This window comes from Dicentrarchus labrax, unplaced genomic scaffold (assembly GCF_905237075.1).
Source record: "Dicentrarchus labrax unplaced genomic scaffold, dlabrax2021, whole genome shotgun sequence".
Classification (NCBI taxonomy): domain Eukaryota; kingdom Metazoa; phylum Chordata; class Actinopteri; family Moronidae; genus Dicentrarchus; species Dicentrarchus labrax.
In genome coordinates this window covers 20,084,522-20,104,959 of record NW_026136704.1, presented here as the reverse complement: position 1 = coordinate 20,104,959, position 20,438 = coordinate 20,084,522, and the positions used below count along the sequence as shown (strand labels likewise).

The following is a 20,438-nucleotide window of genomic DNA, read 5'->3' as shown; positions in this document are numbered from 1 at the left end:
CTCTCTCTCTCTCTCTCTCTATTTCTCTCTCTCTCTCACACACACACACACACACCCAGCAGAGACCCCCAGCATTATGCCAGGCTCATGTATGATTGGCAGGTTGTGTGTTGTACAGGCTTTATTCTGTGATTAATCAACTCCATTATAACGATTTTCCTTGATCTTTATTTTGTGTATGCTCAGTGTGTAACGCTCAGTGATCCCATACATTAGACAAATAGAAAACTCAATTAGACAAAATGCACATAAATATGACAGACAGAGAACACACACATTGATATACAATGAAAGGAGAACAATTTCACAGTGTGAGCGTTAGGGGAGGTTTAGGTGTGCAGACAGAGTGCCAGCTCAAAAAGGGAGTCAAGGGTCACACTGCTTTCTTCCTTCATAAAGTGAATACATAAAGTGTCCTTTCCTATTTTAATATGGTAAACAATCGTCAACATTGAAAAGCCTGAGATGTGTCCCTGAGGAAAAACACACCTCGACAATCATAAATCATTTTCTTTTAAAGAGTATCATTCTCTAACCAGTTAAGGAGATCACAGTAGAGTGGACTGTGTGTCATTGACACAGAACACATAAGAGAAGGGCCAGCCATCCTTAAAGCCTGCTTAAAACCAACATATTCTGTATGACTGAGACACCAAGAGACAGGAGAATAAAATCAAGAATGCAAGACTGAAGTCAGTGCATCGATTAGTGTGTATCAATAATCAGCTTCGGGTAATACACATTACTGCCGTATGACATGAATATAGATGATGCAGAACACCAAGACAGAAGCCCTGTGTCCAAGTTGAGCAATTTGTTGTGCCACTCCCCCAAACCAGCATGCAACTTTTCATCCGTCTGTCTTTCTGTCCACAGTACCTCCTCATCAAATGCAATTTGCATGTATGGGTAAACCTGTCCATCTCTCTGAGACGACTTCATAGTGCAGCGTTCATTGGGTGAAGTGGGGAAAGCAGATTGCCACCAGCAGGAGACGAAGGGATATCATGGCCTCTCTTGCTGTAGGAGGCAGAGTAAGAGTTGAGATGGGTAAAACCGGTAACATACGGCAAATCTAAATGCATCCTAATCATTTGGATGTCAAACATGTTCTCCTACACCATTTATTTATTTGTTTTTGCTCTTTTCTTACCTGCATATTGCTGTAGATCCAGGGCAGGACACTTCTGACTTTGGTGTAAACACCAGGCTTGTTTCTTTCACCACAGCCAGCTCCCCAGCTTGTGATCCCCACCAGGTACCAACGACTCTCCCCCTGACACACCAAAGGTCCACCACTGTCACCCTGGAAAATATAGTTCCTACTTTGTTAACATAAGTTTTACTCTAAAGTTTGCTGGATGTTAAGAGTGCAATGTATATTCATCTGGTTACTGTAAACCTGTCCCTTAATTTTGACTGCTCACCTGACAGGAGTCTTTGCCTCCAGCAAGGTCCCCAGCGCAGAGCATGTTCTTAGTCACAGCGCCTCCATACACACTGGGGCTGTTACACACTTCTCTTCCAATGATGTCCACAGTCACCTCCATCAGATCCCTGGATACGGTGCCTGTATTGGAGGAGGCAGCATACCCATTCATTTTTTTAACAAGGCTCTAAAAGATGTCAAAATGTCAAAATAGTGGCTGAATAAATGTGAAACTTTGCCCATCAGCCATTACTATAGAGTCTTACGTCCATCTTTCTCAGTCGGTATCAGCCTCAGTATAGAGCGGACAGACATTTGTCACTCGCTGATAGATCATCCATGTTCCCTTAGGGGGTTCACACTTGATTCTGTTGTGCTTGGCCTGCCTGTACCTCTTCTGATGACTGTCTACCTGCTTTTTGACCACTGCCTGACTGCCCTAGCTCTCTGGATTTGTTTGTCAGATAGGACTGCATTCTTGTTCCCAATTATAAACCTGCCTTTTGACCTACTATAGAACAATATGGGTACCAGATCTGTGATCCAGTGTTACATGGATTTGTTTATTCATTACTGTATAATGTAGATTAAGGGAAAATAATAAATTGTATTACCACAGGGTTCCTTAGTTGTTGAATGAACAGAGGAAATAAAAAATGCATGTGGGCTTTGATCTCGTCTGGATTTACTCTATTTGTATTCACCTTACTATGTCCATCTGCTTGTTTTCATGAGGAAAGCTATGTTTTTTAAGGTTACCTGGATCTTTTTCAGCTTTATTGGAGTACCTAACCATATATACTCCAGTTGGTATGTAGGTAAACAACAATTAGGGCTTCTGTAGTATGGAACAAGTATGAAACAGCACTAGAAGGGGGCTTACACTTTTAAGAAATAAGTGTAGATGTAACCAAAGCAGACCATATGACTAAATAATGTCTTTCAGCCACAGTGGAAAACTAATGAGGATCCAATAAAATAAAGTTTGTTCAATTTTTTGTGTATTACTGTAGGTGGCTCCATATCCCAGCTTACCGGATCCTGCTACAGTGGTGCCAAAACCGGAGGTCCAGCATCTGGTTCCTTGGGGAAATTGCTGGTCAAAGGTTGGCAGACAAGCTGGCTGAGTTTTATCTGGATAACACAAAAAGACGTATTTAACTTTTGCAAACACACCAGCAGCCCTGTGCTCAAAAGGATAGTAGTGTAGACACATGTACACATGCACACGCACACACGCACACACACACACACACACACACACACACACACACACACACACACACACACACACACACACACACACACAGGACTGGGCAAATCCGATTAGTAGTATGACTCAGTGGACTCAGCACAGGTTATAAAAGCTCGGCCTCAACAGTAAGAGAAAAACATTTGCATGATAGTCACTTTGCTGTGTATTTGCTTTACCTTATGGCACTATGTTTTTTGTTGTTTTTTTGTGTTGATTGTATGGACTTTCACTACATGATGACCAAATTCTGTTCTAATTCTTAGATATTAAATCATGTAAAAAGTAAAAAACATGATTTATGTAGATTAATATTGGAATCAGAAAGTGACTGTTAATGGTAAAGTAGTGCATTGTTCACCTGTTCAATTTAGATTTAAATTTCCACCATGACAGATCACCACATTCTGACCACAGCCTCAGGTATGAAAGTAGAATAAAATATATTGTTTCAATAGAGTCAAGCTGTGACTGACCATTGAAAACAACTGGAGATTTAAGTTTGAGAAGAGCGACATCTTGGTCATTAGTTTTGCTGTTGTAGTCCTCGTTCAGTAGGATCTTCTTAACCAGGTAGGGCTGAGGTAGTCTGTCCAGAGACACAGCTCCACTATATACTTTCCAGTTCTCTGCCAAGAGGGTCAAAGTGTTGCCTCTGAAACACAGAAAGAGCAATGGAGTCAAACTAATTTGGCAGTGGTTGTGTTCCAATGTTGCCAAAATAAAGAAGATTATTGCAGTATAAAAAAAAACAGGAATCCTGAAGTAGACATCCTCACCTTGGGAAGCAGTGGGCAGCGGTCAGCACAAAATCAGGAGAGATCAAGACTCCTCCGCAGACGTGGGATCCTCTGAAGTGGAGTGACAACTGCCAAGGCCACTGACCCACCTTAGCCATGCTGCCCCCGATGATCCGGGATGTAGTCTGCTGCTTACCACAGTCTGTGAACAGAAGACAATATGAGATACTGTAGAATACAAAAGAAAGAAAAATAAATCATTTGTATAGGATTGAGATATCTATTGCTTTACAGACTCTGTTTATAGCAGTGATTTTTGAAAGTAAAGAAATTAGTTACAATTTTTTTGTTTACACATGGGACGAGTTTTAGTGGATATAAAACAAACAGTGAAATACAGGTCACTGCTTTGAACATCAGTGTGTTAACTGTATATATAATTTGGTGTATGCCAGCGCTCATGGTTAGAAATTATAATGTGAATGTAGAACATATACAGCGTTGATGTTTGCTGTCTAGGCTCTGATCTCATCACAGCAGGGAGTGGGGAGTGATGAAAATATCTACAGAAAGGGAGACTCAAAACCAAGAGGTGGATGCTGGGGGCTATGAAATGCAACATTATATGAGTATGAAGTGTCAGCAGCAGTTGTTAGTATGTGAGCAGCAACATCGTGAGCAAAGCACTGATGGCTTAGGTAAACATGACTAAAAGGGTGCATTGGTTATGTTGCCATGAATATGCCATGTACAGTAAGTGTAGCAGCAGACCGGAGGAGCTGATTTGACTGCCCAACCTAGCTTGGATGCTACCCCTCCTATCTGCCATATTGTGATCTCCAGTATCTCATTGTTGGTTTTCTTGTTGAAATTCAACCTCACCCCAGCTTTAAACATAATACGGTCTGTAGAAAGGTGGCAAATGGCTGGATGTGCAGTCGTAGGTACTGTGTGCGAGAGATAGAGAAAGAAAGAGCTCGTGTGTAATCGTGTGTGACACATGACTTAGGAACAGATGGAGGCTCCTTACCCATACACTGCAGGGAGACAGTCTTCTGGTCTGGACAGGAAGTACTGCGTAATGCCACAATGAGAAAAATATGTCAGTTAAAGGACCATTGTGTAGGATTTTCTAGTATCTAGCAGTGTAGTTGCACATTGCAACTGTATCTGAAAACCTGAGAATGAAGACTAGGTGGGAAGTGTGTAGGAGAAACTATGGTGGCCATGAAACTCGCGAAAAACACAAAAGGTTCTGTGTACAGCTAAGGTTTAAGCCCATTCTAAGGTGAAGAAAACACAACAATTCCTATATTCAGGTGATCATACACTAATGATAACATACCTATTAATATAATATTCCATTTCTACCAATAGATCCTCCTAAATGTAACATACTGGACCTTAAACATGAGACCAATGCGCACCTTACTATTAACTATTTTATTTTATAAAAAAGCAGGAAATAATACACCAAATGACAAATATTGATATTTCACATGGTGAGACAAATTTCATAATAAGCCAAGATTGGAAGGATCCTAATCTAAGTTGTGTATGAAAATAAAGGAGAAATAGGACTAGATTGTATACCTGACATTTACCAGACCCTGGATAGGTGAAGCTGATCTGCTGGTCAATGTTAAAGTAATAGACTCCTGGGTTTGTATTGCTTTGGTGACATAGGACCTGGAAATAAACAAAAGGGCAGTTTAGAAAGCTGAAGAGATAAACTTGCACATACAGAGACCGTTTTGTTGGAAACAATGCCTGATTGGGTCTGAAAACTCATTCTGGTTCTGCCACACTGAGACACCCCAGAGAGACCCTTGGAGGATCAATTCAATCCTAAACACACAGCAGCAGGTGAGGAGAAATTAGATGGATCTCTGGGTAAATTGCCGGTTGGAGAAAGAAGCCAACATGTTCGTTAGCTGCTGTTGAAAATGGGTCTGGCAAAGCTAGATCACTCCGTCATGAAGCATGAGATAGCTCTGAATGATGATGGGGAATGAGGATAAACATTTTGATACCGGAGTGCTGATCCAAAACGTTGCTCAGAGACTATTTTATGTGTATCATTTAGCACACTTTAGGTCAGGTTAGCTTTGACAAATAATAATGGATTTAAGTGATGATGCTTTACTTTCTGAATCCTAGGTATGCGCAGGTCCGGTCGGCGATGTTCTGGTCCCAGCCTTTGTAGCACACTGGTAGAAAGCGGCCATCTTGAGATGTCTTGACCTGCAAACCATTGTCCTTGCCAAACCTCACTAGGGAAGACACGGAGGGAGACAAAAGAAAGAAGACAGCTTAGATGGTGTCTCTTCAGTGGGTTATGCTTAACACTATGTGACAGTAATGTGGAGTCTTCGGCCTGTGTGCTGCTGCTACTACAAACAATTACAGTGAAAGCACAAAATCAAATATGACATAAATTAGCTTCACTATGCAAGACAGGATGAATGCAAGCATGCTGCTGTGTGCACACAATTCTCTAATAATGAAGTCCAAAATTTTCACAAAACGAAAACTGTAGTCTACGGGAATGTACTTTCTACTCCTTGCTTTACAAGTATTACACAAATAACATAATATTATTAGATTTAAGTTTCAGCAACACTGAATATGTGTTACCAAACCAATGTATTACAAAGATCCTCAAGCTTGTTTTTCATTTTGAGGGTATCCTTTTGGCTGTCAAGTGTCTACCCATTCTTCTTCACCATCTGTCCTTCTATTCGCCTCACGCTGGTAAGGTCTATGTGTGTGCTTGTGTGTGTGCATGTGCCTACTCACCACAGTTTGTTTCGTCAGTGCCCAGTTGGCAGTCTCTTATCGCATCACATTGGACAGTATTGTTGGGGCAGGTGTCATACTTTGGCAAAAGCAGATTTTCATTTTTATGATCATCGTCGTCATCATCGTAGAGGATTGCTACAGTTGCCAACCGAGTGCCATAACGAACTGTCGTTGGGGTAGAGTGGGAAATAATTAGTGCAGGTAAGTAGAGTGTGCTATTGTTCTTATTGTTAAAGCTGCAGTAGGTAATTTTTATAAAAATAACTTTTCATCATATATCCTGACAGCAGTAAATGAGACATATAATCTGTGAAAAAATAATCTGTTTCCTCTTCCTCCTTCTAGTGCTCCTCATGGAATTTGCAAGAATCAACCGGACCTTAATGAAAACAACCACTCGCTGAGAAACATGGAAAGATGCTTTGGGCTGGTGGCTTGAAGATGGCTGATTGTTGAGTCTCAGCATCAATATTTGAAGACCTGGGAATGAGACTCCACAATCAACTCTCCTTCTTGGCTCTGATTGGTTGTTTTCATACAGCCACGGTGGATTCTTGCAAATGCCATTAGGAGCTCTAGGATGAGCCAAAGGAACCAGCATTTTTCACAGATTTTCTGTCTCGTGTACTACTGTCAGGATATAGTGAAAGTTTTAACAAATATTACAAAAAGTTATTTTTATGAAAGTAACTTACTGCAGCTTTAACTAAAACTACATCTAGACATGAAATAAGACACTCACTTAATGCATATAAGCAACTATATACCATTTAGCAACTACGACCATTCTGTGAATGCTAACAGAACTCAATGGAAATGGGCAAAAAGCAACAACATCCTCATATTACTTTGTTCCGACTTAGAGTCCTTTGTAAAAGTATGCCAAAACAAATCCCCAAAAATCTACTGTCATCATAAACATAAGGGCACAGGAAACATTTTGACTATCATATACTTTGCATGAAGGTACAATAGTTCTAAATAAATTAGAGCAGGAAATTAATATTAATGATAATGTCCAGTGATCTGTATGAATAAACACAGTATACCTCCAAGCCAGATCGCCAGTGCCAGCAGACCAAGCACCAGTAAGGCTCCTCCTAACCCTCCGTAACACTGGGAATTACTATCACAGCATCTCTTCCTCTTACTGCTGGGGGCTGGACACAGACAGTACAAAATATACACAAACACACATTAATAATACTCAAATACTCTGGCTCCATTTGTTTTGCACGCACACCTGCATCCATTATGTTCTAATATGGGAGCTGTGGATAACACTCACGTATGCTTGACCGTGTGACCTGGGGAACAACCACAGGTGGTGGATACTGGGGGATGTAATGCGGATGGGACGGGGGAGTCAGCCCTGGACCCACACCATACACCACCTCCTCATAGGGCTTGAGGGGGGGCTGGGTGTGCATGGCAACGGAGTAGTAAGGAGGAGGGGGGTCGTTCTGTTAAGACAAGGATGAGGAAACTAGTGAGATGTCATTATATAGATAAAATCCCTTACTGTAATAACACAATGTGATGTCTTTGTCGATTATTGTACCATCTATTACCCTTGGAAACAAGACACTAATGCTATATTTAATAGGTGTAATAATATCAGTAGACAGAAAAAAGATAGGGCGGCATATCATCTGCTTGTTTTTGGTTGCCAAGACTCAGCATGTAGCCCATTGTCCTACATGCAATCCTAACACTATTATCAAGCCTATGTTTAAGTCTACACCTGGGTAACAACCTTATGCACGAAGACACAAGTGTATGTGTATGTATGTATCCTGGCAACAGTGTAAAAGATCAGGTTTTAACAGGTTAATTTTTCTATTCATGCTATTTCCTCTCCCCTTTTTGATTCACAGCTCCCTGTAGTCATATCAAGTCCTTCATACAATTTAATCAGTATCTGATTTTTTGGGACAAGTAGATTACCATCTGCTCATGAATCAAAAGTAACAGGGTGAAGACAGGTGACTAAAACTTATGTTATGATAGTGCTTTTATCCAGTTGGCTAAAGCTCTACTGCTAAGCTATGTGCTCATTGTGGCTGACTCACAAATAGATACATGTTAGTCAGACTTTCTGGTTTATCTGTGTCTCTGTCTCTCTACCACAGTGACATGTAGAACTTTATTTTGAAAGCAGTTGTTGAAACAGAAAAAATCCCCGCTTCTCTGAATATGGTTGACGTTTAGCTGCTGTAAACAAGAATGTTGTGACATAAAACACATTGATAGGATAGGTCAAGGCCAGAGCCAGTAACTAGTTAAAGGACTGAATAATTCATTTCCAATGTTTTTAGATGTTTATACTGTATACTGTTGTACTAATTTTCCTTCTTGACGGGTTATATGAGGAGGTTGACGCCTCATATAACTCTGTTTTAATGCTAACTATGTAGCTAGAGCCAGCTCACTAATGTACACACTTCCTCGTTCTTGTAATCTGTACCAGAGGGTAAAGACAACATTTTGTGGTGTTACAGGGAATTGCATTATGCAATATTTCTTGGCCAAGCACAGTAACTTCCTCAAGTCACTATAGGTATAACCAACGAGATATGTGATATTTGGTGAGCTTTAGAGGTGCTAGATTTTGCTGCCTCTGTACAGAATCAGGCTAGCTGTCTCCCCAGTTTCCAGTTTTTGTAATAAATTAAGCTAACTGGCTGCTGGAACTTATTTCACATTTATCGAACAGACATGAAAGTTGTTTCTCGGCAAGTTTAATTTAATTTTTCAATTTAAAACTAAGCTAGTACAGTTGCAACCTGTCAATATATTGTATGTGAAATACAATTTTGGATTGTTATCGAAGTTTGAGCAGGAAGCAGAGGAACCTCATCAAATCTGCCATAGGTGCAGAGAAAGCTACGATTTAGTCGCCACCAACCAATGATGATCTCCATAACTGTTGTGACCTTTCATTCATCACTGCACACAATCTAAAAAGGGGGGCGGGGGGATCCTTTGTCGAAAAAAGAAAGGAATTAATCCATCCAGGAGGCGCTGAGAAAGCAATGGGTGGACTCGCTACAAAAGGTGTTTCATAAGACCATTTCTATTGCATGCTGATCAAGTTTCAAAATACGCCTATAGGCAGCATAAACCGCACTTAATTGAAGTGAAATGGCCAAGCTGAAGTAGGTGGAGGAGCAGGTTCATCATATTTCCCAGCAGAGTACACCTGGATCATCTTGCATAGTTAGCCTATCAGCCATTATGATGGAAGAATACTGAAAAATTAAGAGATTGGGAGTTCACATGTCATTTAAAAGGTCAATATTTCACTCTAACAATAATTAGGATAATATAAAGTTACAAAGCTATCCAACATGAAATGGGAATCTAAAGTGTCCCTTTATGTTTACTGCAGGCTAGTTGACCAGTCTGCAGGACCTAAAATAAATCAAGGCACATACAAGTCAGGCCACTGCATTTCTTAAGGACAAAGTGATCTGAGCTTGACGGCAACCACAAACAATCTGAAATATTCCTCTTTCAACCACATACTTAAACTGCAAATCTAATGCATTGTGTGCTTATCGATAGTCAAGTGTCAATATTTGATAAGGAAATGTTCCACAAAAAACTCTAACAGGGTTGGGTTTTTTTTTTTGGCAAATGTTTATGTCGCAATAGGTGCCGTGAGTAGAGATAGATATCCAGTGAAAACCACGTATCTCCAAATTTGCAGCTACATCCAAAATCCAAATCAAATCCAATTCAGATAAACTGATGTTCCAGTGAAAGTGGAAATACATTCTCCTACTTCCTGACCTAATCTAACCATGGAAAACACACTGGATTATCCGAAAAACTCATTGTCACAAAGCTGAAAACATGGCTCATTAAAAGTTGATGTTGTGGGGATAATAGAATTACAATATAATGTAAATAAAAGTTTTATAATATAAAGAGATTCAAGTAAAAAGTGTAAATGTGGGCCTGACATAAAGGCAGAAACTATTTTAACAGTATTTGTTTAGATAAAACCTATATTCAAACTCCCTTCTCAGCTGCTGTTGGGCAGGTAAATTGAAACAAATAAAACCGCTGATGTCAGCCTATAATACCTGTAATGAACAGCACTTTTCAGTTGTATGGAGGCCACACAGATTAACAGACAAAACAAAATATTGAAACTCAAACTGAGCAAACGAAGAAGCAGAACAAAAGAAGAACCACTATTCAAACTCTGAATGGCAGGTGAGTATTGACCAAGCAGGAGGTTTCCCTATTAAATGGAGGAAAGGAAAAGTCAAAAGGAGGCCAAGAGACACACTGTAACAAGAAGAAGGCATTTTTTTCATGTGACAAAGAAAAATGAGAAACCTACCGGGTCATGCTTTGCCATTGGACTCAGGTCAGCAGAGAGTGGAGACTGGAGGTGAGAGCAGGTTGGTGGAGCTTTTTCACATCCAGGCGTTTACTCAGTCACGGAGCAGCAGTTACTGCATGGTGGTGCCACATTAAACACCTCTACTCTCCTCTGTGTTTTCTTCTCCTGTCCTTTCTACTCTACTGTGATTGCCACTGACCTTCATCCGAGCAAACAGGTAGATCTGCCTTCCCTCTTCCGTCTAACACCTCCCACCTCCATCTTTCTGTCAATCCTTCATTCTTCTCCTCACAGAAACAGGCGCGCCCAGTGCACCAGTTTCCCACCTGCCAGACCGGTTTCGGGGCAAAGACTGTCAAGGCTTGTTTACAGTAAGAAGCTCCATGATGGCTCAAATGACAGTAACTGAGCAGTCAGGGACCTGAACCAAAATGTCCTCCTATCCCCAGAGAATGACAGAAACTTAAAAAAAATGTTTTCATATTTTCACAATTAATTTCTACAATATTTCAGTTTAATGATGGATTTCTCATCTGTACATCTTACATCACAATAGGCCTTTAGGCATTAAGGAACTGCTGGATAAAAAAAGAGCTTTGTCATTGAATCCAGGAAATACAGCTAATGATTAATCTGTGTGTGTATTTATAAATGTGTTTCTATTTTTAAAATGCTTACTCACTCAGTCAAATGGGTGGTACTCTTCTACATAACATCTTAGCTGTTCCCTACAGGGGTTAGTTTCTGCACACTGACTTAACATGTTATTTATTATTATTCCACCTCTGTGTTTTCATTTACATTCACTTCTCAAACGCTTTCGGCCCCTAATATTTTGTATATTCACCTTTTTTTCAGTTTCTGTCACTTGAGACCCTCTACATCAGTGGTTCCCAGCCTGGGGGTCAGGACAACCACTATGGGTCGCCAAAGCTTCACGGGGATTTGCAAAGCCTTCATGATGTTAAGAGATGTGAGAAAACTTTTAAAAAAGAAAAATGTACACAGTGGGGCTATATCTCAGCGTTTTAATAAGAAAACTTATTTACAATAAACGTTATTTGTAAAGTAGGGATTTTTATTGAGGATCTAATCTAAAATCAAAACACAAGCTTATTATTATAATTCATGAAGCCTTCACTCCGTTAATGGAAATTAAAAAATGACATAATACAGACACAGATTTGTATAAAAAGTTCTTCACAATATAAGGTAAACTCATCTCTGATCAATATCCACAGGAAATAATCTGCTCAAAACTCATCCAAATCACTTGTTTTACACAAAATTCCTGCAGTTATTTCTTTCACACTTTGGGTTAATCAATTACAGTTATTCTGTACTCTTGTTGTTGATCATTTGCATATACAGGTATACAGTTATATATGTTGCAAAGATATGTTTGCCTTGTATCACAATTAGAGGCTGCTATCACATACAGCCTCTTCCTATGCACATGTAGCCACTGGCCAATGCCTACCAAGAAAATTGAGAGGAAAGTCCCCCTTCTCAGCAACAGCAGAGGATCTCTGACCTTTAAGTGGAACTGCCACAGCTCTGATTCACTCAGCAGGTCTCTGTTCGCCTAAGAGACAGAAAACAAAAGGTACCACTAAAATAAGTTTGCATTTTCTAGGAACTGAAACTTTAAAAGTCACATGTTAGGAGGTGAGAAAAAGAGGGGAAACTAAGATCACATAAGTGCTTTCGCAGAATTAAAGTATATTTTTAAAATTCAAGTAGACTTACTGATGAGAGTTCAAACAAAGTAAAACAAAGGTTAGCATGCAAACAGCAAGAGTTTGGTGTTTTCATGACAAGACAAATGTCCCGTGATATATGTAAACATTATGTGCAACTAAACAAGGTCATGAGAAAAACCCAGGTAGAGGATGGCACTGATGTAATGGAAACAGAAGAGGCGAGAGAGATTGTCGTCTTATCTTTTATATCCACCCACAATAACCTTTATTTCACACGTTTCCTTTTAAATTCTGCAGTGACTGGGGTGTTTATGAGCAAGATGAGGTGTGAAGATATGATCCCATGGCCATTGTGGTTTGTTGATAGCATATATAGAAGCAGGTGTTTCATGCAGCAGATACATTTTTGTATAATGTAGATTTTATAACTTACTTATAAAGACATTCCATTTACTACATTAAAGAAACATCTTAATTACAACCTTATACATAATAATACATTAACTTCTCACAGTCATCGCTACCATTGCTCTTTGCAAAAACCACCTGCAGTGCAGCCAACTGCAACTGAGGTTTTCTGAGCACTGCTGCACGTCTCTTAACTGGCTCAAGAAAGTATGACCACATTTCACCTATTTTAGCTGCACTCCACTGGCTGCCCGTCCATTTTAGGATTAATTTTAAAATTCTTTTATTTGCTTTTAAAGCCTTGAATGGCCTTGCCCCATCTTACCTCTCTGAGCTGCTGCACCCCTACACTCCCAGGCGATCTCTCAGGTCAGCTGACCAGCTGCTCCTGACAGTGCCTAAAGCTAGGCTTAAGCTCAGAGGGGATCAAGCATTTGCCGTTGCGGCTCCTAAACTTTGGAATGGATTGCCGCTGCACATTAGACAGGCCTCCTCTCTGTCTCATTTTAAAACTCTTCTTAAAACCCACCTTTTTTCTTTGGCTTTTGACACCATGTAGAGCGTTGATTTTATGTGTATACATGCATATTTTTTAACGTGTGCGGGCAGTGCATTTTATTTATTTTATTTATTTTACTTATTTATTTTATTGCTTTTATTTTTATAAAGTGTACTTCATCTTTCTATTGTGCTTCTATTGTGTTAATCTATTTACTCTGTTAATCTCTTCCTCTCTCTTTCTGCACTCATTCATGTCCCATTACTGCATGTTACTAACTTCACCTCTTCCCTGGAGTTCTTGTGCTTTTCTCGTCAGGTTCTCATTGCTCCTGGTGGAGCCTCCTGCCATGGTCCTGTTTGACTGTGCACCTGTCTGTCTGTCTGTCTGTCTGTCTGTCTGTCTCTCTCTCTCTCTCTCTCTCACCCCAACTGGTCGAGGCAGACGACCACCCACCTAGAGCCGAAGGATCTGTCCTAGGTTTCTGCCTTTTAACAGGCAGTTTTTCCTTGCCCTTGTCGCCAAGTGCTTGCTCATGGTGGTACTGTTGGGTCTCTGTAAATAATGTTATAAGGAGTTCGGTCTAGAACTGCTCCATTTGAAAAGCTGTTATGAATTGGCGCTATACAAATAACAGTGAATTGAACATTGAATCTTTTTGTGCAGCAGTTTGGAAACCTTGTGTTTGTTAAAATTGTGCTATATAAATAAAGTGGATTGGATTGGATTGGAACACAGACCATGATGGGGCGAAAAAAAAAGAAAAAAAGAAAAGACCAGATGTGTGCATGCTACTAGTTTTCATTATGGAATTAAAAAGATTCCCTTTGAAAACACCTGAATGCCTCTTTTTTCTAACTCCTGCATATAATTAAGGAAAGTGAAAGGGGAATCCCTGAACACTTCCCTTTTTTTGTCCCTGAACTGTGTACTGTCCAACAGTTTGAGAAACAGAGTTTCACTGTACATCATGAGCCTGCTGAGAGTGTGGAAAGGGGAAAAGAAAAAGCAAAGAGGAAGGAAAACGTTTGGTGAGAGAAGTAAGAGAGAGAGAGAGAGAGAGACGAAACCAGCGGCAGCGTCAAGTGACAAGTCACAACAGGAAACGCATCATGTGAAAGGGAGGGCAGTTGAGCAAGAAAGGAAGGGTGTATGTGGGGGAACTATGTAGATCAGATCATTAGGGAAATACACAAGCTGACTCTTGTTCGCTCTTCCACAGATGAACATTCATCACATCAGCGAGAGAACACCTGCTTCACGTTTTCTGACATTTTTCAACACTGTTAAATCTGAACCGTTACACTGTTGAAGAGAAAAGATGTATCTACAGTCTCCTTTACATCACTGATGACTGCAATACGGGACTTTAATGCCAGTTGCTGTGTGGATTACAATACCGCTCCAGAGGCCAAAAATGGATATAAGCAATATGGGTCCGATTCTTGTCTTCCTGATTATCTATATAAACTGTGTGTCAGGTAATTAACAACTTTTATTACAACTTTATTACACTGTATCTTAAGTCTTCATCAGTTTTATTTAATCTTGTTTTTTATTTAAATTAGATTTTTACCACCGCTACCTTGACAATTACTTTTTTTTTTTTGTTCATCATTGTGGAATTGTTACTATAGGCGAAATACAAAATCTGGAAAATGTTTGTCTGTTTTGATGAAACATTTTAGAAACTCTATTTTCCATATGGTTTCCACCATAAAGGTGTCATGGGTAAAATGGGTAGTTTTAATGAACATTTTAGAGTTAGAATGGAAATGGGTAAAACTCCTTCTCCTTTCCTTCATGAAAACCCCACAATGGCATTAGGATCTGAGATCCCATATGTGATTGTAAAGATCACTTCCTTTTCTCCTGCTGACCACATCTTTGACAACGCATTTGAGTAAAAATAATGTTTTCAACAATTTCTCAGTGTATAGATCCGATTCATGATTTTACATTACAGTACAATACAAATGTCTCCTCTCTTGGACATATAATATAAAACTGTACTTTAGTTGGAGAAATTTAAATGATCTTGTAATAATGAGCTGTGAATATACATCATAATTCATCTTTGTCTTTTCTGTGGCAGGACTGGAAGACCCTCAGCCTGCAGACCTGAGGGTAGATATTGTGGATGGGGAGGTAATCGCAATTTGGAAACATCCTGAGGGCGCCCCTCCAAATTACCACTACAATGTACAAATGGGAAAGTATGTTCATAAGAATTCTACCATCAGTTCGCAAACCTCCTATTATTTTGCAATTCAAATTTCCCCTTCATTCACTATTTTTCCTCTACCTCTAAACTGCTTAAAATGTTTCCTTCTTTACTATTTCTCCATTGATTCTTATAATTTACCACACATAGTTGAAATGCTAGATTTTATTTTCATTGTATTTGTCATCCACTAGTTCCTCTCCTTCCAGTTTGTGACTGGTATGTTTTTTGTACCTAGGTACAGTGGTGACTGGAACGAGGTGACCAGCTGCAAAGAGACCACAAAGACCAACTGTGACCTTACCAACCTTATAGATGACTATCGCACTCGCTACAAGGTCAAAGTCCAGCTGGTCGCAGGAGATCACGTGTCTGCGTGGACAATTAAAAAATTTCTCCCAAATAAAAGTAAGCATATAATTGTCAGTTTGGTATGATGTCATTGTAGCGTTGTTAAAACATTGTATTGTGGCTGGTTAAGTTATAATTTACGCACAATATAGGGTTGTTTTCTTACCTTTCTCTGTTCCTACAGGTGATTTGCTGCCTCCTTCCTTCACTTTGTGGGCTACATCCAGCACTCTGACAGTTTATGTTCACCAAAAAGCCATTCTGAAAGAACTCTTTCCTCTTGGGGTCACCTACACCATCTACCTGGAGGACAGAGGAAAAGATAATAAGGTAGGCATCAGAATTAGGTTTAAAGGCACAATACACGAAATAATGTAAGACAACGCACAACCTTTCCACCAAAAAATAAAAATAAAAATCCGAACAATGGGATTGGCAGGGCTTTTACATCTTTAACAGACATAGACTAGACACATTTATTACTTGTGTTTTTTGCTGATGCAAATATATACAATTATGTTTCTGAATGTACCTGTAATTTATGTTGTGAATCCTGATTGGGCTTTGGTTAGGTGAATGACCGAGTAAAACAAATCAACAATATTTCATTCTTATCTGCCTGAATGAACTTCTGAGTTTACTCATCCCATGCTGTACTGTAAAATGTGGTCTATATTTTACAATGCCTTTACCTGCATGGCATTTGGATTTTTACCCCACAGACTACCACAGCATACGTGGAAGATGATGCGGAGGAGGATCAGAGAAGTAAGACTTTCAAATCGCTCCACTGGGGGAGAAAGTACTGTGTCAGCATCAAGGTAGAGGGCAATGGAGCCCTCTCTTCTAGCAGTGTGTCCCCTAAACAGTGTCTGCAACTACCAGAACAAGGTAAGAAAGATGTTTAATGGTTATGCACAACTAAGGGACAACAGCTTTGAACAGCAATCTGGGAGTTACATTTTTAGGTTAGTTTAATTTATTTGCCCATGTAAAAAACAAAAAACATGAATTTAGCTGCTTAACTATACAAAGACAGAAGTTATAGCTTGTTTGGTAGATCCAGCACATAACCCCCCCCCCAAAAAAACAACAACATTATGTTTTTCTTTCACGTTTTTGTTTCTCTGTTTCCAATCTTTGTGCTAAGCAAAGCTAAATGCTGTTTAGTGTTATAGCTTCATATTAACCATACTACAGCAATTAGAGCTTCCTGTATAATCTTCAATCTAACCTAGCTTAATTCTAAAGCAGGTATTTCCAAAAATGTCAGACTATTTACGACAAAATTTCAAGTTTGTGAGATAGGAAGGATTGTGTTGCAATATGATACAGGTTTAAATGTACAGCTCTGGGGAAAGCCTTTCACCGATAACTCCCTCACTCCTAATAAACCTTCCCCTGTGTTTGTACCTTCCAGAATGGTTCATCATTGCTGTATCATCCCTATCTATTCTGGGTGTGCTGACCCTCTTTGCTTTCATGGCAAGCATCCTCCTATGTTACCTGAGACTTCCAGGAAAAACACCTACTGCATTGGTAAGTACATTAAATATTGGGAGGAATTACCGTTATGCAACATGGTACGCTCAACTCTGTCCCTTGATAAAGTTTGTTAAAACACAAAGTTGGTTGTATATACCCACCTGCATCACACTCTTGATATTAGCCTTGCTGAGACGGTTCGATTGGTCATAACTAATATTGTCCCTAAAAGTGACTTAAGAAAACATTGAATAATACAGCAACCTCTGTCTTGTTTCTTCTCACCTCAGAAATCCCCTGTAAGTGGCTGGCTTCCACTCTCGGTTGGAGAAGGGACTATAGAGGTTGTTACAGACAAAGGATGGTTCCTGTCCAGTTACAAAACAGAAGTGAAGAGCTGTGTTAAAGTACCAGTGACCCATATTACGGTAACAGAGGACAATGGAGAGGAAGACAGGAGGACAAGCATGGACAGTGGGGTCGGCATGGAGTCCAACTCTGCTACAAAGAGCGGAGGAAGCCCCCCAGTAAGACAAGAGGACAGTGGCTGTGGGAGCTTGGGAGGCACAGAGAGCTTGACTAGCAGTCAGACAGATTACCCCCTGCAGGAAGAAACGACTGATACTGACACAGTTAGGAAGAGGGAGGATAGTGGGCTGGGCTGCCAGCTTCATTCTTCTTCCATGAATCTGGATGGACAGGACAGTGGATCTCTAAAGCAGGCTGTTGTTGGGGGTAACTATCGCACCCAGAGCCCTGCTGCTGTGCAGAGTAATGTCTCCGATGATGAGGAGTTTAAACAGATGCTCCCCAATGCCGCTTTGGCCGAGGTGGTCACTGGCTACAGGGCTGGGCCTCAATCCTGTATCTGCTCAGGAGCAGGTCAGTGCACTTGGTGCCATAAACAAGACCTATCTGGAACAGGAGCTATCAAAGAATACAGATCTGTGTGTATTGACAATAGACTATTGACTGGCAAATGGGACTTTGTGGACTCCTACAAAGGCGTGCTTACATTTCCAAGTTATTCCAAAACAACACAAATGGACATGATGGATGACTTAGAAACAACTTTGATACAACTGGGGGACACATTCCCTCTACTAACAGGTTTAACACCACTGCCTAAAGTGGAGGGAGGACAGGACTTCAATATGAACAATGTGTCAATCTCTCTCTGTGACGTACAGCTGACAACTGACTGATACATACGCAATGCTATTTTTGAAATCATGCTGACGTAACCTGTCTGAGAGCTATATTGAAACAATACAGTCCTTTCTCCCATGAAACACTGCTGGAAACATGCAACAGAAGCATAAGTTAGTATTTGGGGAGTAGAAATGCTCTGAAAGGGGGAAACTGTAGGGGAAAAGAGAGCAAGCAACAGGTGTTATTGAACATAGGAAGGAAACAGGGGTTAGACACACAGCTGCTGAATGATAGCTGTTGGTTGGAGTCTCAGGAGGTTCTACAGCTGGAGAATATAAGGCTGAAGACCTTATTCAACCCTGCCTCACTGGGTGTACTTTCAACTAACTAAAATGCAGTATGCCGGAAGTGAAACTGGTGTGGGGAGCAATGCATAAAAACGGTTTGACAGTTACGTACTTTTGGACATTTTGTCATTTTTCCCTGCCTATCATCTCTGCTAACAATGGTACCCCATGTCAGTAATTCACCTGTAGTTTCTGAAAAGTTTTTATTTTTGTCTTGTCACTATTTGAATATTCGCCAAAGTAAAACACTTAGTAAAGCCACTTTAAAAAAATCGCACTTGTCATTATTATTGTCAAATCATTTCTTAATATTTCATCACTCCACAAACTTTTCAGATATTAAGTGGTGTCAAACAAAGGCAGAATTAAGGAACAAATATTTCTTTTCAATGATATTTGGTTACAGATTCTTTTTAATCTCGTTGCGAGTGACATAGCCTAAACTGTTTAAAATATTTATAAAATACTAAGAAACAAAAACTATCTATTGTGTACTACTGTGAATAAGTGACTGTTTATGCTACATAAAATAAACTCAAAAACCAAAAACAAATGATGCGGTTGATTTCAGAAACCATGACTCAAAGAAACAGGAAAACCCTGAAACAGCAAAGCGATACCTGCTGGAAAATAAACATTACATACATTACATTTGTTGTACTTTGCTGGGATTCCCATATGCAGATTCTGTACTGGAACCAGAGCGGTGGTTTCAGGCTTCTAAACTAAGACACAAACACTTCCTCTTTCAGGCTTCCACTCGGTTTTAAAAAGTCCCGCTTCACACTGGTAGCAAAGAGAGCAAATATTGTCAAAAGACACTCAACACTTAAGTTATATACTATACATCAGATGCTGGGTAAATGCCACTCTTTATTGGGATGAAGCAGTTCCCTGGCAGTGGTAGAAAAGTCAAAGGACCTAGTTCTCCGTGTGCATCATAAAGTACAGGGGAAGTGAGACAACTCGGTTAATCCTTTATTGTTAACAAAAAGTATCACATGTTACTGATTTTGCAGTATGTGTCTACTGATGATCATGGAATGGAGATCATAGTTCATCTCCTGTTTTCTACCCTTTTATACAGAGCATACTTTGCCCCCTTGAAGGTTAATTACTAGGTTACCCATGATAGTGTAACTCTTTCACAGTTTGTATAAGAACAGGACACTATGGCATTTAAAATGTACCAAATTAAGCAGTGATATTAACAAAATCTTAAAATGTAATTAGACTGACACCAGACAAATCGCTGTGTTCTATTTTGAGAGTAAAAGATCCCAAGAGCAAAAAGTTGATCTGTGCTATGTCACCTGGCTTTATCTGTCATTTCAGTCTGTGGCAGAGTGCTATAATTCATGCATATCCAATGATCGGTGACCGCCAGAAGCTCAGCACAAGTTAATGCAGATTATCATATTTGGGGGAGTGCAAATCAGCACAGCAGGGTGTAACTCAAACTGGATTTATCACATTGCAGAATTGAAAAGTAATCCATCAAACAAGGCTATTAATTTGCAAAGACAAAGTGTTACTGCACTGTCATTTATAGAAAAATGATGTAGCAGAGTAATTTCCAGAGTAACTAGTTTTAGTACCCAAGGATAGGAAAGTGGTACTTCTTACCTTTAACTGAATAGAATGAAGTTGGCAAGGCATTGTGACAACAGACTTAACTTTTTAATTTTC

General features: G+C 39.8%; 2 protein-coding genes across 2 annotated transcripts; one reads left to right on the top strand and one right to left on the bottom strand.

Moving 5' to 3' along the window:
• Nucleotides 1-145: 145 nt before the first annotated feature.
• On the bottom strand, nt 146-10,756 carry tmprss13a (transmembrane serine protease 13a). Its single transcript, XM_051397445.1, has 13 exons — nt 10,578-10,756; nt 7,512-7,686; nt 7,273-7,383; nt 6,221-6,388; nt 5,568-5,694; nt 5,015-5,110; nt 4,452-4,495; nt 3,461-3,623; nt 3,158-3,336; nt 2,465-2,563; nt 1,428-1,570; nt 1,154-1,306; nt 146-1,020 (listed from the first exon to the last, which is right to left on the bottom strand). The coding sequence occupies exons 1-13, from the start codon at nt 10,593-10,595 to the stop codon at nt 1,006-1,008; spliced, it is 1,491 nt and encodes a 496-aa protein (XP_051253405.1). The 5' UTR covers nt 10,596-10,756; the 3' UTR covers nt 146-1,005.
• A 3,595-nt stretch (nt 10,757-14,351) lies between these two features.
• Nucleotides 14,352-19,302, top strand: il10ra (interleukin 10 receptor, alpha). The gene is made up of 7 exons (XM_051397890.1): nt 14,352-14,671; nt 15,286-15,406; nt 15,653-15,822; nt 15,950-16,095; nt 16,488-16,656; nt 17,186-17,304; nt 17,541-19,302. Exons 1-7 carry the CDS (start codon nt 14,563-14,565, stop codon nt 18,453-18,455), a joined length of 1,749 nt encoding a protein of 582 aa, XP_051253850.1. The 5' UTR covers nt 14,352-14,562; the 3' UTR covers nt 18,456-19,302.
• Nucleotides 19,303-20,438: the final 1,136 nt, after the last annotated feature.

Excerpts from the sequence above, each read along its gene's own strand:
- tmprss13a (XM_051397445.1), bottom strand. Across the intron at positions 5,111-5,567 it reads GCATACCTAGGATTCAGAAA|GTCCTATGTCACCAAAGCAA; the intron begins GTAAAGCATCAT and ends GTTTATTTCCAG. Across the intron at positions 3,337-3,460 it reads GCTGCCCACTGCTTCCCAAG|AGGCAACACTTTGACCCTCT; the intron begins GTGAGGATGTCT and ends TCTGTGTTTCAG.
- il10ra (XM_051397890.1), top strand. The coding sequence starts at position 14,563 with ATGCCAGTTGCTGTGTGGATTACAATACCGCTCCAGAGGCCAAAAATG. Across the intron at positions 14,672-15,285 it reads CTATATAAACTGTGTGTCAG|GACTGGAAGACCCTCAGCCT; the intron begins GTAATTAACAAC and ends TTTCTGTGGCAG. Across the intron at positions 15,407-15,652 it reads TACAATGTACAAATGGGAAA|GTACAGTGGTGACTGGAACG; the intron begins GTATGTTCATAA and ends TTTTGTACCTAG.